Source organism: Salmo trutta, unplaced genomic scaffold, assembly GCF_901001165.1.
Source record: "Salmo trutta unplaced genomic scaffold, fSalTru1.1, whole genome shotgun sequence".
NCBI lineage: Eukaryota > Metazoa > Chordata > Actinopteri > Salmoniformes > Salmonidae > Salmo > Salmo trutta.
In genome coordinates, this window is record NW_021822911.1 from 17,377,151 (window position 1) to 17,394,077 (window position 16,927).

A 16,927-nucleotide genomic window follows, 5' to 3' on the forward strand; every position below is an offset into this window, starting at 1 on the left:
GCTGGCATCGGTCGAGGAAGCCCGGAAGACACCCCCAAGAAAATTTTGGGGGGGGGCTAATGGGGTGGTCCGGAAGGGCAGAGGAGGAGCCCAGACCACTGCTCTCGTGGGGGATGACGGCAGAGGAGGAGACGCAGATGAGGTGGTTTATTGAGGACCTGCTGAAGGAAGATCTGGAGGAGGAGCCATGGGAGGCGGAGTTGCGTGCTGTGTCGCCAGTGCGTCCGCAAAGCCCGGTGCGTCCGGTGGACATGCCCAGCACATGCCGTGCTAGGAAGGGCATCCAGCCAGGACGAGTGGCAAAACCGGCTCCACGCTTCAGTTCACCAGTGCGTGTTCACAGTCCTGTCTGGCCCGTCCCTGCTCCCCGCACCAAGTCCACAGTGCATGTCCCCAGTCCTGTCCGGCCCGTCCCTGCTCCCCGCACCAAGCCCAAGGTGCGTGTCCCCAGCCCTGCCAGTCAACAGTCGTCGGAGCTGCCCGCCAGTCAACAGTCGTCGGAGCTGCCCGCCAGTCAACAGTCGTCAGAGCTGCCCGCCAGTCAACCATCACCAGAGCTGCCCGCCAGTCAACCATCACCAGAGCTGCCCGCCAGTCAACCATCGCCAGAGCTGCCCGCCAGTCAACAGTCGTCAGAGCTGCCCGCCAGTCAACAGTCGTCAGAGCTGCCCGCCAGTCAACAGTCGTCAGAGCTGCCCGCCAGTCAACAGTCGCCAGAGAGGCCAGACTGCGCTGAACTGCCGGAGTGGCCAGACTGCGCTGAACTGCCGGAGTGGCCAGACTGCGCCGAACTGCCGGAGTGGCCAGACTGCCCCGAACTGCCGGAGTGGCCAGACTGCCCCGAACTGCCGGAGTGGCCAGACTGCCCCGAACTGCCGGAGTGGCCAGACTGCCCCGAACTGCCGGAGTGGCCAGACTGCCCCGAACTGCCGGAGTGGCCAGACTGCCCCGAACTGCCGGAGTGGCCAGACTGCCCCGAACTGCCAGAGTGGCCAGACTGCCCCGAACTGCCAGAGTGGCCAGGGACGCCCGCCAGCCCGGTGAGTCCTGTGCCTACGCCTAGGGCCAGGCCTCTGTCATGTCTCCCCAGCCTGGTGAATCCTGGGTCAGTGCCGTCAGAGCAGCCAGGGTCGCCCGCCAGCCAGGCGCAACCATCGCCGCCCGCCAGCCGGGCGCAGCCAGGGTCGCCCGCCAGCCAGGCGCAACCATCGCCGCCCGCCAGCCGGGCGCAACCATCGCCGCCCGCCAGCCGGGCGCAACCATCGCCGCCCGCCAGCCGGGCGCAACCATCGCCGGCCGCCAGCCGGGCGCAGTCAGTGTCGCCCACCAGACCTTCGGCGCGGCCAGGTGCGCCACCGAAGAGGGCGACGTCAAGGGTGGAGCAGAGGCCACGTCCCGCACCTGAGCCGCCGCCGTAAGAAGGCCCACCCGGACCCTCCCCTTCAGAGTCAGGTTTTGCGGCCGGAGTCCGCACCTTTGGGGGGGGGTACTGTAACGCCCTGGCCATAGAGAGGGGTTTTTGTTCTTTATTTTGGTTAGGCCAGGGTGTTACATTGGGTGGGCGTTCTATGTTCCTTTTTCTATGTTTTTGTATTTCTTTGTTTTGGGCCGTGTGTGTGGCTCCCAATCAGGCACAGCTGAAGCTCGTTGCTGCTGATTGGGAGTCACACATAAGGAGCATGTTTTTCCTTTGGGTTTGTGGGTAATTGTTTCTGTCAGTGTTTTGTACCAGACAGGACTGTTTGCTGTCGGTTTGCTCTTTTCTTGTTTTGTATAGTGTTCACGTTGTTTATATTAAAGTCTAATAATGAACACTAACTCCGCTGCACCTTGGTCCACTTCTTCAGACGACAGCCGTTACACTTGGATTAGCTAACACAACGTGGCATTGGAACACAGGAGTGATGGTTGCTTATAATGGGCCTCTGTACGCCTATGTAGATATTCCATAAACAATCAGCTGTTTCCAGCTACAATAGTCATTTACAACATTAACAATGCCTACACCGTGTTTCAGATAAATTTGATGTTATTTTAATGGACCAAAAAAGTGTTTTTCTTTCAAAAACAAGAACATTTCTAAGTGACTCCAACCTTTTGAACGGTAGTGTTAATCATTTTAGAATAAGGCTGTAATGTAACAAAATGTGGAAAAAGTGAAGGGGTCTGAATACTTTCCGAATGCACTGTATTGTTACACCATGTAGCAGCAGTATAGACCTAGTCTGTTCATTATATACATCTACATAATGTATTGTTACACCATGTAGGAGCAGTATAGACCTAGTCTGTTCATTATATACATCTACATGATGTATTGTTACACCATGTAGGAGCAGTATAGACCTAGTCTGTTCATTATATATATCTACATGATGTATTGTTACACCATGTAGGAGCAGTATAGACCTACAGTAGCTGGCTACTTATGTTGTTTGACTGAATGAAACTGCCTTAAATGTGCTGTAGAAAAAAAAAATATTCTCACTAATCAATCACCACATTCCTGTCTTTGTATGTCTCAATAGTATTATTTAATTAAATCCATGTAAAATAATCTTTGTCTGAAAATAAAATGTGATCCTCAACTGCGTTTCCCTCCAGTCAGCAGACGGCGATGTGCGTCTTTCAGGCGATGCTGCAGCGTGACGTATAATCTAGTGGACGGTTCTTCATAAACAGCTCGTCAACCACCTCGGTAGCTTGCTAGCCAACATAGCCGAAAGATTCAACCTATTTATACGCTTTCGGTCTATATTACCTACTGTGTTTTAGACACACTTCTGTCGTATCTACTTGTTAACCTATTTAATTTAATATTACGTTATTTTTTTATTAGTCAGCTATAGTAGCTGGCTGGTTAAGTTAGCATTAGCCTAGTCGCTAATGATAGCTAGCTAGCTAACATCCCCGAACATGAGCTCCCTAAACTACTCCCCTCCTGTTAAAGAAGAGGAGGTCTGCTGGACGGAGAAAGAAGCTCTGGGGCTGAACATTGTCGTGAAAGGGGAGAAGGAAGAGGAGGATGTTACAGTAAAACAAGAAGTAGAGGGTGAGGCTGTTACAGTGAAAGAAGAAGAGGAAGACGTGTTCAGAGTGAAAGAGGAGGAGGATGTTACTGTGAAAGAAGAGGAGGAGGATGTTACAGTAAAACAAGAAGTAGAGGGTGAGGATGTTACAGTGAAAGATGAAGAGAAAGACGTTTCAGTTAAACAAGAGGAAGAAGAGGATGATGTTGTTTTTGGAGTGAAGAAGGAAGGAGAGATTACTGTCACATTGGAAGATGAAGAGGAGGAGACAGGAGATCTGAGTAACACCAGTAAGTACCGCCTTCAATTAGTTTTTAACTTTGGATATTCGGAGTTGGCTCGTCAATACCTCTTCAACGGAGGGTCCTGGGATGATGACTGATATGTCTAGAATCAGACGACGTAGAGAACAAGCTACCCCTTGTTTTCTCCGTTCCGTTTCCAAAAAGTGACTTAACATATATATTTGAGGAGGGTCTATCTGCTGACCGCAGACTGGGGGGCCACGGCATGTGGTGATTTTAATGTAGTGATGTTTTACTACACACCATTCCCCCCAATAGAGCCATGTGAGAGTTGGGTTGTTTATATTCTATGAGGGTTGTTGTCGTCAACCTACTGTAACCTACTGGCATGACCTAGAGAGTTACAACCTACTGTAGCCTACTGGCATGACCTAGAGAGTTACAACCTACTGTAGCCTACTGGCATGACCTAGAGAGTTACAACCTACTGTAGCCTACTGGCATGACCTAGAGAGTTACAACCTACTGTAGCCTATTGGCATGACCTAGAGAGTTACAATCTACTGTAGCTTACTGGCATGACCTAGAGAGATAAAACCACTTGGATACAACCTACTGTAGTCTACTGGCATGACCTAGAGAGAAACAACCTACTGTAACCTACTGGCATGACCTAGAGAAATACAACCTACTGTAACCTACTGGCATGACCTAGAGAGATACAACCTACTGTAGCCTACTGGCATGACCTAGAGAGTTACAACCTACTGTAACCTACTGGCATGACCTAGAGAGATACAACCTACTGTTACCTACTGGCATGACCTAGAGAGATACAACCTACTGTAGCCTACTGGCATGACCTAGAGAGTTACAACCTACTGTAGCCTACTGGTATGACCTAGAGAGATACAACCTACTGTAGCCTACTGGCATGACCTAGAGAGTTATGACCTAGAGAGATACAACCTACTGTATCCTACTGGCATGACCTAGAGAGATACAACCTACTGTAGTCTACTGGCATGACCTAGAGAGATACAATCTACTCTAGCGTACTAGCATGTTCTACAGAAATAAAACCACTTGGATACAACCTACTGTAGTCTACTGGCATGACCTAGAGAGAAACAACCTACTGTAACCTACTGGCATGACCTAGAGAGATACAACCTACTGTAACCTACTGGCATGACCTAGAGAGATACAACCTACTGTAGCCTACTGGCATGACCTAGAGAGTTACAACCTACTGTAACCTACTGGCATGACCTAGAGAGATACAACCTACTGTAGCCTACTGGCATGACCTAGAGAGTTACAACCTACTGTAGCCTACTGGTATGACCTAGAGAGATACAACCTACTGTAGCCTACTGGCATGACCTAGAGAGTTATGACCTAGAGAGATACAACCTACTGTATCCTACTGGCATGACCTAGAGAGATACAATCTACTGTAGCGTACTAGCATGTTCTACAGAAATAAAACCACTGGTATGCAAGCATTTCTAAACTTTCTTCTGAATTTTATGGGGTATTGTGATGTCATTTTGAGGTGTTGTCTGAAGATTGATCATTAAAAAAAAGTAATCCATTTCAGAATAAGGCTGTAACGTAACAAAATGTGTAAAAAGGGAAGCGGTCTGAATGCACTATGTTCTGGGGCTGTCCCAAATAAAAATAAAAAATAGTATTTTATTTCTACCAATTGATTGGTTGAAATGTTATGACGTGTATTTGTTAATATAGACACACCCCGTGTGTTTAATAAAATCAACTGTATGTGCAGAACTTGAACTGAACTGATGCTTCAAGCGTTTGATTAAATAATTAACACACACAAATGACTTGAGGAAGCCAGAGATCAATATAACCAGAAGAAAATAACCAATTCCCCACCTGCTGCTGGCCTTCGTTAATTCTGACGTTATGCTCCTGAAGTTTCCGGTAAAATAGGCAAACTTTTTCCATTTCCATTTGGAGTGCCAATTTATCTTACCATTTCTACCGAGGTACAACACCTGTTTGGCCCCACCCCTTCCTGGGTCGGTGAAGAGCGGTATTACATTGAAGGAATAAATCCGAGCCTCACGCTCATCACCTGTGGAAGGCGGGGCTTCCAGCGAGGCGTGGATTTAATAGTATGTTGTACCTAGTTTCCCTCCTTCAGGGAACAGTAGTTATAGTCATAACATTAAGCTTGTCATATGATGAACTTCAACTTAAATACTGGATCTTGCTGTCAGACAGTTTTTTGTATTCAGATCTCTGAAATGCTCTCTAACTACTTAACATTTAGTGTCTCCTTATATTACGCTGGAAAAACAGTTTTCATGGGCACAGAAATCCTAAATCATTTCAGAGTATGCAAAATCCAATGGTTTTAACCTTAACTTTATTGACAACACCCAAATGGATTACTGTCATTAATGTGGTTCTTCAATAATTACACATAATACTGTAGCTGTTTAGTTACAGTCACGTGTTCAACTATCATCAGCTGATCTAGGAAATAATTTCCTGAATGACAGTCACATGACAAACATCACGACATGCAACAACAACCAAAGTGATTCTTCATTCATTACTCTGGTAAAGACAGTTATGCTGTGCTCCACATTTGATCCAACATCCATAACAAATTGGTGTTTATAATGTTTTTGTCTGCTTGATTTACAGTGGGGTCTCGTTAGTCTGTTTGGACACAGAGATACTTAGCTCATAATGTGTAGAGAACTGTTCCTTGATGGATAGGCTATTGTACAACACACAGAGCTATTTTCCTTTATTCAGGACATTTAGAATGACAACACATTACAGAGTAGCCTAGTGGGATTATTCACAAAATGATCTGGTGATCAGGTTATGAAATGTCATGACAAAGACATTTTAGTTTCCATGTTTCACCTGAAATATTAAATGATTTATAGTCCTAGGTCTATGTTATTGTTTGGTGAAGTTATGGGCCAATTTGTTAAACACTTAGTGTAAAAACCCTCATTGTCAGGCTGTTGGCAAAGCTAGCCAAAGAGCATTTTAGTGGTTGAAGTGTTTAAGTATAAAGCAGTTGATTTGAGACAAAAACACAAACATATTAACCTGTTGGGGACCCTTTCGAGATAGGATCCCATTAACGGGATTGCTTGACAAGTTAGCACGGCGCGAAATTCAAAACAGCAAAAATCTAATAATTTCAATTTCTAAAACATACGACTATTTTACACCATTTTAAAGATACAATTCTCCTTGATGTAACCACATTGTCCGATTTCAAAAAGGCTTTACAGCGAAAGCAAAACATTAGATTATGTTAGGAGAGTACATAGACAAAAAAAAAATCACACAGCCATTTTCCAAGCAAGCATATATGTCAATAAAACCCAAAACACAGCTAAATGATGCACTAACCTTTGATGATCTTCATCAGATGACACTCTTAGGACATTATGTTACACAATACATGTATGTTTTGTTCGATAAAGTTAATATTTATATCCAAAAACAGCATTTTACATTGGCGTTTGACGTTCATAAAATGTCATAAAATGTTTTGCCTCCAGAACTTCCGGTGAATGAGCACAATGAGCACACATATTACAGAGATACTCATCATAAACGTTGACAAAATACATAACAATTATTTTAAGAATTATAGATAGACTACTCCTGGATGCAAACGCTGTGTCAGATTTATAGATAGACTACTCCTGGATGCAAACGCTGTGTCAGATTTTAAAATAGCTTTTCGGCGAAAGCACAGTTTTCAATATTCTGAGTACATAGCTCAGCCATCACGGCTAGCTATTCAGACACCCGCCAAGTTCGAGGCAAACTAAACTCAGAATTAGTATTAGAAATATTGTATTACCTTTGCTGATCTTCGTCAGAACGCACTCCCAGGACTGCTACTTCCACAAGAAATGTTGTTTTTGTTCCAAATAATCCATATTTATGTCCAAATACCTCAGTTTTGTTTGTGCGTTAATAAGAGCACTATCCAAAGGAATAACACGCGAGCGCGGAACCAGAGACAAAAATTTTAAATGTTCCATTACCGTACTTAGAAGCATGTCAAACGCTGTTTAAAATCAATCTTTATGGTATTTTTCCATAGAAAAGCGATAATATTCCAACCGGACAATAGCGTATTCATTTCAGAAGAAAAATAAGGAAAGGCGCGCTCACGTGACTGCGCATTTCCAAACCCTTTGTCCTCCACTCAGTAACTGAGCTCCTATATTCTGCCCGGTTACTGGATACGTATGAAACAACTTTCGGAGGGCTTTTGACAGCCAATGGAAGCCTTAGGAAGTGCAACGTGACCCCTAAGTATTTGTAGTTTCTCTAGGTATTCAAAAGTAGAACTACAGTTCTCAGACCTTACACTTCCTGGTTGAAATTTTCTCAGGTTTTTACCTGCCATATGAGTTCTGTTATACTCACAGACACCATTCAAACAGTTTTAGAAACTTCAGTGTTTTCTATCCAAATCTACTAATAATATGCATATTCTATTTCCTGGGCAAGAGTACTAACCAGTTTAAATTGGGTACGTTTTTCATCCGGCCGTGAAAATACTGCCCCCTAGCCCCAAGAGATTCAAGCGAGCCTTACAATTATAATCCAAAAGTAAAATGTGAAATGCACTCATAAGCTACCTGTAAATGGAGGCTATTTTTGCTGTCAGCCTATGAGAACTCCCCTGAGTTTTCCACCATGGTGGTGAATTAGTGAATAGACACAGAACTTAATGTGAGTTTCCTTGAGTAGCACTCCTGATCTTGCACTGATAGTGAGCTGTAATATTCAGAATACATTGTGAAAAACTAAAATCTTCGCTCACCATTTTTGCTCCAGGCAGATATACTACATCCATAACTAGTGCTTTCCTCTTTAGCAGATATACTACATCCATAACTAGTGGTTTCCTCATTACCAGATATACTACATCTATAACTAGTGGTTTCCTCATTACCAGATATACTACATCCATAACTAGTGGTTTCCTCATTACCAGATATACTACATCCATAACTAGTGGTTTCCTCATTACCAGATATACTACATCCATAACTAGTGGTTTCCTCGTTACCAGATATACTACATCCATAACTAGTGGTTTCCTCGTTACCAGATATACTACATCCATAACTAGTGGTTTCCTCGTTACCAGATATACTACATCCATAACTAGTGGTTTCCTCATTACCAGATATACTACATCCATAACTAGTGGTTTCCTCATTACTAGATATACTAGCAGGGAGGTGATTCTGCAACCAAAATTGTGTGCGCACTTTAACCATCTGACATTGTTGTTCACACAGGAGAGAGATGTGACTATCGTGGATCCTCTGGGGAGCCTCAACAACATCATGATGCTGACAAGTTAGAGAAGAGTCTCTCCACATCAGAACACCTCAAGAAACACCAGCAGAGACCCACAGGGAAGAAATCTCATTGCTGCTCTGACTGTGGGAAACGTTGCAAATATTCATCAGACCTTAAAATACACCAGCGAGTACACACAGGAGAGAAGCCTTATAGCTGTAATCAATGTGGGAAGAGTTTTACTCATTCAACCAACCTGATATCACACCAGAGAACACACACAGGAGAGAAACCTTATAGCTGTGATCAATGTGGGAAGAGTTTTACTCAGTCAAGCGCCCTGAAATCACACCGTAAACTACACACAGGAGAGAAACCTTTTAGCTGTGATCAATGTGGGAAGAGATTTGTTAAGTCTAGCAATCTGACAGTACACCAGAGAACACACAAAGGAGATAAACCTTTTAGTTGTAATCAATGTGTGAAAGGTTTTATTACGTCTAGAGATCTGACTGTACACCAGAGAACACACACAGGAGAGAAACCTTATAGCTGTGATCAATGTGGGAAGAGTTTTATTACATCTAGCCATCTGACTAGACACCAGCGAGTTCACACAGGAGAGAAACCATTCCACTGTTCAGATTGTGGAAAAAGATTCTCAACTTCACAGATTTTGAAGATGCACCAGAAAACACACACAGGAGAGAAATCTTATAGCTGTGATCAATGTGGGAAGAGTTTTACTCAGTCAAGCTCCCTGATATCCCACTGTAAACTACACACAGGAGAGAAACCTTTTATCTGTGATCAATGTGGGAAGAGATTTATTAATTCTAGCAATCTGACAGTACACAAGAGAACACACACAGGAGAGAAACCTTTTAGTTGTAATCAATGTGGGAAAAGTTTTATTACATCTAGCTATCTGACTATACACCAGCGGAGACACACAGGAGAGAAACTTCACCACTGTTCAGATTGTGGAAAAAGCTTTTCAACATCACATACTTTGAAGATGCACCAGAAATCACACACAGTAGAGAAATCTTATAGCTGTGATCAATGTGGGAAGAGTTTTACTCAGTCAAGCTCCCTGAAATCCCACCATAAACTACACACAGGAGAGAAACCTTTTAGCTGTGATCAATGTGGGAAGAGATTTATTATGTCTGGCAGTCTGACAGTACACCAGAGAACACACACAGGAGAGAAACCTTATAGCTGTGATCAATGTGGGAAGAGTTTTACTACATCTAGCTATCTGACTATACACCAGCGGAGACACACAGGAGAGAAACCTTTTAGCTGTGTTCAATGTGGGAAGAGATACTCTGATAAAAGTTATCTGATCAAACATCAGAAAATACATACATGAAGGAGTTGTTTCATGATATCAATGAAATAATGTCACAATGTAGAATGTTTTAACATTGTAGTAGGAATATTTTAATGATGTCACAATGTAGAATGTTTTAACATTGTAGTTGGAGTATTTTAATGATGTCACAATGTAGAACCTAAACGTTTGTTCCCTGTTCTATTGATTTCAACATGATATGGATATTAGCCTCAGGGGGAAAATCCAGGCTCTGAAATGGAAGAGTTACTATTTATGTGATTTAACAAAAAGTGATTAACAAAAAAAGAGCTGGGTTACACTTACCACGTTGGTGACCCACTGGAATCACAATGTAGCTAGCCGTTTTCTACAGTAACCGGTGATGTGCACATTCTTCCCAGATTCCATGTGGGTTTTGAGTTGTTAGTTTTAACAGGACGTGCAACCTCATCTCCCTCCTGTAACATAAATGATTTCAACATGATATCGATGAGTGATGACAAATAAGTGTTGCGTTCTTTTGTTTAGTGACCCCTAAATTTAAATGCATCACTCCAAAATGTAGCTGACTGGCTTCTACATTTTGTCCTCTAACCAGTGAGGTGAAAGATATCCCCCATTTCAATGTTTTTTTTTTAGTTGTGTTAGTTTCCTGATTTCCCAATTAATCGATATCAGTGATTTATTGCTACTTGTCAAAACAACAGTGTTTTTGGTGCTTGTGCAGTTAATAAGGTGCTTGTTTAAAAAAAATACAAGTGATATGATTATTGTGGCAGATGTTTGTTTATATAGTATGGCCCATTTTATGTTTAGGTTTTCAATATATCACAAACTGTTTCTGCATATTGGTTATTGATTTGGACACGTTAAAACTGTTTTGACATTGGGGATATCCCACCTAGCAACATGTCATTGAAAAGAAGACTAATATACGTCCGGGATCTTCATTGTAAATGAGGATTTGTTCCTAACTGACTAATTTACAATTACGGCCCACTGGGGATCAGTGGGTTAACTGCCTTGTTCAGGTGCAGAACAACAGATTTTGACCTTGTCAGCTCAGGGATTCGATCCAGCAACCTTTCGGTTACTGTTAAATGAAGGTTTACATTTTTAAATACACATGGACGCAGCCTATACACCTATAATCAATTTTATTAACAATCTGACATCACTCCAGTATTTCTTTGCAACGTTCAAGTGCTAATTGTCTTTATTCCACTACTGAAGAAGCATGACTCAAATCACCTCATATTTCAAACATCCAGCCTGACAAAAGATACGTTTTATTATTTCATGCCTCACCCTTAAGTTAATTATTGCCAATACATATTAACCAAGGGGTGTACATTTGGTTTGATATTTAATATTTACAATTCATGTAACATTTAGTAATCATAATTATTTATGCAACCAACTGACCATTTTTGGGTACAATTATATTGACATTGCTGCCCTGCTTTTAGAATATCAGGGATCATTCTTAGATGTGCCAACCCAAATGTACTAGAGCATGACATTGGGGACTGGGCCCGATCCAACAACATGCCTATCGAGATATTGCAGGAGTTTGCTCTTGAAATCAGACATGACTAATACAATTTGATTTGATTTTTGTTTGGGCTTGTTCCAACGGGACGAAAGTTCTAGAAGCTAGTGAGTTTTAGGAAGACGAGAGTTCTAGAAGCTAGTGAGTTTTAGGAAGACGAGAGTTCTAGAAGCTAGTGAGTTTTAGGAAGACGAGAGTTCTAGATAAGAAAAAGGAGAAAAATTATATGATTATATATTATTATTTAGAAGTACGTGTTTTGTTGTTTTTAATTGTTGACAGCCAGTAGACACCATGTTAGTATTGAAGAAGGTGTAGCGTTGTAGTTGATTATAATGTGAAATGGAAGTTGTTTTCTGTTGGTGGTGAGCAAACTTGTCCAACAAAAATATAGGATATATTTGTTGTCATAAGGGGGAAGGTGCTACAGGCTTTGGTTTTTCCATTTATGTTTTGAGGTTGGACTTTAGCCCGTCTAGCTCGTTAGCCCGTCTAGCTCGTTAGCCCGTCTAGCTCGTTAGCACGTAGGACGCACTGATTGGTGTCACCTCGTTAGTCAGTATGTGTTACACCTGTGCTGGCTTGTCCATCTCGTTAGTGGGAAGGTGTTTCACCTGAGCTGGTCCAGGTTCTATTTAAGAGTGTCTGGCCCAGTGCTCCAGTTGTCTTGATACATGTGGAGAGTCAACACTTTTAGTTGCTCCACCTTTTTGGTTTGCTTCCTGTCTTTAAGTTTGGTGTGGGTTTTTCTTTTGTTTGCCTCTTCTTGGGCAGATTTAGTGGGTCTCATGGTGGGTGTCTTTTAGGTCCCAGTTGTTGTTACTAGTCAACTTCCAGTGGACACCCCCATAGTGTCTTTCAGAGCCCCTCCTAAAAAAAAAGTTATATTTTGGGTTGGATGTTGCATCCAATTAATATTTTAATCAATGGCATTTCCTTAGAATGCTAATTAGTCTTTCAGTTGTTAATCTTCTGTTTTTTATCCTCTTATGTTTGTGTACTAAATATTGGTTTTTCTCCCCTGTGAAACCATTGTGTTGCATCCATGTCTGAAATGTGCTGTATAAATAAAGCTTGATTTGATTTGAACATATTGCAAAACAAATGAACCCGATGACTGACCAATCAACAAACTCTTGCCAAACCAATGAACAAATATGTGCAAAAGCAACACATATTGGTCCATCTTAGTATGAAAACCAGTATAAATTCAGGATATCTTCCACTGTCAAAATAGTGCAAATGGTATGCATGTTTTGTATCACTTTCAACCAACCCAGTTCATTTGTTGAAAATGAAAAATGTTGAACTCAACAATACATCAGAGGATATTATGTTGAAAAGGATTCAACTACTGAAAACTGAAACAAACAAATGGATCAAACAGATCAATCCCACTTTTCCAGCCTGCTGAAGGCGTGGTGGAGTGGTAAACACCACCCCCGGCTCTATCAGGGGCTTGAGGTGGTCTCTCACAGCTCTGCTTATGTCATGTTCTGTGGCCTTGCTGTTCCATTTCTGACTGTCCCTGCAACACAGAAACACATTTAGTCATATTATATAAAACACTCAAAGTAATGGATATGGAGCATCTATGGCCTCAGTTACACCTGGCACCTAAATGTGACTTCTGTCATCTGATCAGTCCAAGCTGCATTAGGTTCAGATCTACCAGGATGGGCCTTTGACATAGTCTGGATGCAGTCAGGCCACTGAATATGCATAAGCAATGTAAAGAGATGGGGTGAATGAGTGGGGAAAAATACATTTGACACAAATTACCTTCAGAAATCAAATGTTATTGGTCACATACAGGTGTTCAGCAGATGTTATTGCAGGTGTAGTGAAATGCTTGTCCTTCTAGTTCCCACAGTGCAGCAATGATAATAATTAATATCTAACAATTTCACAACAAATACCTAATACACACAAATCTAAGTAAAGGAACGGAATTAGGAATATATAAATATATGGATGGATAAACAATGTCAGAGCAGCATAGACTGAGATACAGTTTATACATATGAGATGAGAAATGATATGTAAACATTATTAAAGGGACAATGATTTCATGATGCCTGTTTAACAGTCTGATGGCCTTGAGATAGAAGCTGTTTTTCTGTCTTTCGGTCTCAGCTTTGATGCACCTGTCCTGACCTCGCCTTCTGGATGATAGCAGGCTGAACAGGCAGTGGCTCGGGTAATAACAAAGAACAAATGTGTGTGCCTGAGGGGAAATTAACTTTCATACAGCCAAACGGGGTGAGAAATTACACCAATATCAGTGGACAATTTGCACTAATGTAAATAAACATAAATGATGGAACATATTCCCTTTAGCTGACGTGATGAACCACTAAGGGGACATAAATATTTACCATCTAAACCATGTGAGACCTCTCACCTCTCTGGCTGTAGAAGTGTTCTTCCTAACCAGTCCCTCAACAGCTCTCTGACTGAGCTCCACCCTCACTGGGTCTTCAGAGGAGAGGAAGGCTGAGGAGGGATGGAAGGATGAATGGATCAGTCAGTCAATAAAGTGTAGAGCTGCTGTCTGACAAAATCACTATTTTAGTAGTTCATTAAAGTAAATAAGGCTTTATGACTGCTGAATACCAACTATCAATCACTTAGATCATGTATTTTCAGGTAGAGATACATCCTTGGGACGTCCCTAGCCCGTTGAAGTTGACATTTAAAATGGTTAAGGTTAGGGGTTAGGGTTAAGGGTAGAGATGTCCCAAGGATCCCAGATAGCATTGACCATTGTGCATTCTTCTGTCTCTTTTACATAGCAGGTGTAAAAGAAACACAGACAAGACAAGTAGGCACGCAATGGATTATGGTCATTGTAGTTAATTCTATTTTATGCGCTAAACTATGTAGAATATTGTCCTGTTGGAAACTACAACTCCCTACTACATCACACAGTTCAGTCTGGGTCTGATTTATCTCTAGAGAAACTACAACTCCCTACTACATCACACAGTTCAGTCTGGGTCTGATTTATCTCTAGAGAAACTACAACTCCCTACTACATCACACAGTTCAGGCTGGATCTGATTTATCTCTAGAGAAACTACAACTCCCTACTACATCACTACATCACGCTGGATCTGATTTATCTCTAGAGAAACTACAACTCCCTACTACATCACACAGTTAGTCTGTGTCTCGTTCTCCACACACGTACACATACCAAGATCACGTGTTTACAGACTTCACTCTAAAAATGAAGGGTTCAACTGGAGTTGTTCTCAGATCCCCTAAGAACCGTAGGGTTCTTGGTCAATGAAAAACAGCCCCAAAAGGTTCTTCAAAGAACTTGTTAGAAGGTGGGTTCATCGAGGAACCTCCGTTGTTGCTGGACTTCTTCCGGGAACTTCGCAATTACAACTGAAAACGATGGTGACAAGTTTGGATGCGACAACAGTTAAAAAGGTTAAGTTGGGTTGATGTTTGGCTCTGAATATGTCTCGAAATCATTTATTATAATAATATAACATACTAATAATGAATAACGAAGACAATGATGGTTTTCTGTGAATATCTTCCATAACGTTACTATAGTTAATTAACGTAAATATTAGAAAGCCGGGTTTGACCGTCGGCGTCGGCGTTGTATGAGCTACAGTACAGTACCGTTAGCTAGCTAGCTAACGTTATGTCCTAACTAGGCACAACTAGGTTTGGATTATTTCCTCAACTATATTATTCCCCATATATTGTATATCGTTTCCATAAAGCCAACATGGCTTTACACTCTCATTGTAAGTGGTGTTACATAGATGCTGTGTTCACGATGCATGATTAATACAGAATTCATGGTTTATTTGATGTAGTAAATAAATAAATGATTTATTGATGTATAGATAAGAATTTAAATGTGATGTAACAGGTAAATTAACGTTAGGCCATTGTTTGTGTTTTTATGTTCCATCCCGGAACTAACGTTGTCTGTTGTTACTGCTACGGAATTTGTTCATTGACTGTGTGCAATCTAACTTAAGCAGATATTAGTCTGAGTCATAATTGTTGCTGGCAGAGGCTAAGACAGTAAAGGGACTTTAAGGATTCAAGAACCTCTTTTCAGGACAAGCAGCCAACGAGGTATTTTGTTCAAACTATAGAACTTTGTTTATAGTCGCGCCAAGCGCCATTTGTATTGTCGCGCCGAGCGCCATTTGTATTGTCGCGCCAAGTGCCATTTGTATTGTCGCGCCAAGTGCCATTTGTATTGTCGCGCCAAGTGCCATTTGTATTGTCGCGCCAAGTGCCATTTGTATTATCGCGCCAAGTGCCATTTGTATTGTCGCGCCAAGTGCCATTTGTATTCCTTTGTTTCAGTACTGTATAATTTATCAACGTTACTGTATTCGGCATGAAGTGGATGCATCGGAGAAAAAGACGTGCAAGGCAATAAACGCCCGTTTCAAGGTGTAACTTTGTATTGGTACTTAAAACATATTTCATTTGATATTTTATAAACATACACATACAAATTACATCATACAAACTACAAATTACTACATCACACCTGTCCAGACCCACTAGAACACACCTCCATCTCCATTAACTACATTACACCTGTCCAGACCCACTAGAACACACCTCCATTAACTACATCACACCTGCCCAGACCCACTAGAACACACCTCCATCTCCATTAACTACATCACACCTGTCCAGACCCACTAGAACACACCTCCATCTCCATTACCTACATCACACCTGCCCAGACCCACTAGAACACACCTCCATCTCCATTAACTACATCACACCTGCCCAGACCCACTAGAACACATCTCCATTAACTACATCACACCTGTCCAGACCCACTAGAACACACCTCCATCTCCATTAACTACATCACACCTGTCCAGACCCACTAGAACACACCTCCATCTCCATTAACTACATCACACCTGTCCACTAGAACACACCTCCATCTCCATTAACTACATCACACCTGTCCAGACCCACTAGAACACACCTCCATCTCCATTAACTACATCACACCTGTCCAGACCCACTAGAACACACCTCCATCTCCATTAACTACATCACACCTATCCACTAGAACACACCTCCATCTCCATTAACTACATCACACCTGTCCAGACCCACTAGAACACACCTCCACCCAATGAGTCCTACAGTAGGTCTATGTTATTGTTAGGTGAAGTTATGGGTCCTACAGTAGGTCTATGTTATTGTTAGGTGAAGTTATGGGTCCTACAGTAGGTCTATGTTATTGTTAGGTGAGATTATAGACCACATACACTTAGTGGACAAAACCTCATTGTCAGGCTGATGGAAAACTAGCCAATGATCATTTTACTGGTTGAAGTCGTTTTTAAATATAAAGTAGTACATTTTCGACAATAACACAAACATTATATTAAATCAGGACATTCAAACGAGC

The 16,927-nt window shown here is 41.9% G+C and overlaps 2 protein-coding genes across 2 annotated transcripts in view; one reads left to right on the top strand and one right to left on the bottom strand.

Moving 5' to 3' along the window:
• Nucleotides 1–16,927, bottom strand: part of LOC115186685 (zinc finger protein 271) — a gene marked incomplete at its 5' end in the record, with an annotated part of 58,950 nt that overhangs the window by 13,413 nt on the left and 28,610 nt on the right. Inside the window, one exon of the mRNA XM_029746225.1 lies at nucleotides 7,925–7,931. Within this exon, the coding sequence (XP_029602085.1) occupies nucleotides 7,925–7,931 (7 nt within the window). The remainder of the gene's footprint in view (nucleotides 1–7,924; nucleotides 7,932–16,927) is intronic.
• LOC115186693 (gastrula zinc finger protein XlCGF17.1-like) lies at nucleotides 8,685–9,854 on the top strand (the record flags this gene model as incomplete). The annotated part of the gene is made up of 1 exon (XM_029746231.1): nucleotides 8,685–9,854. A coding segment is annotated over one exon (1,170 nt), but the record flags the coding sequence as incomplete, so codon positions are not given.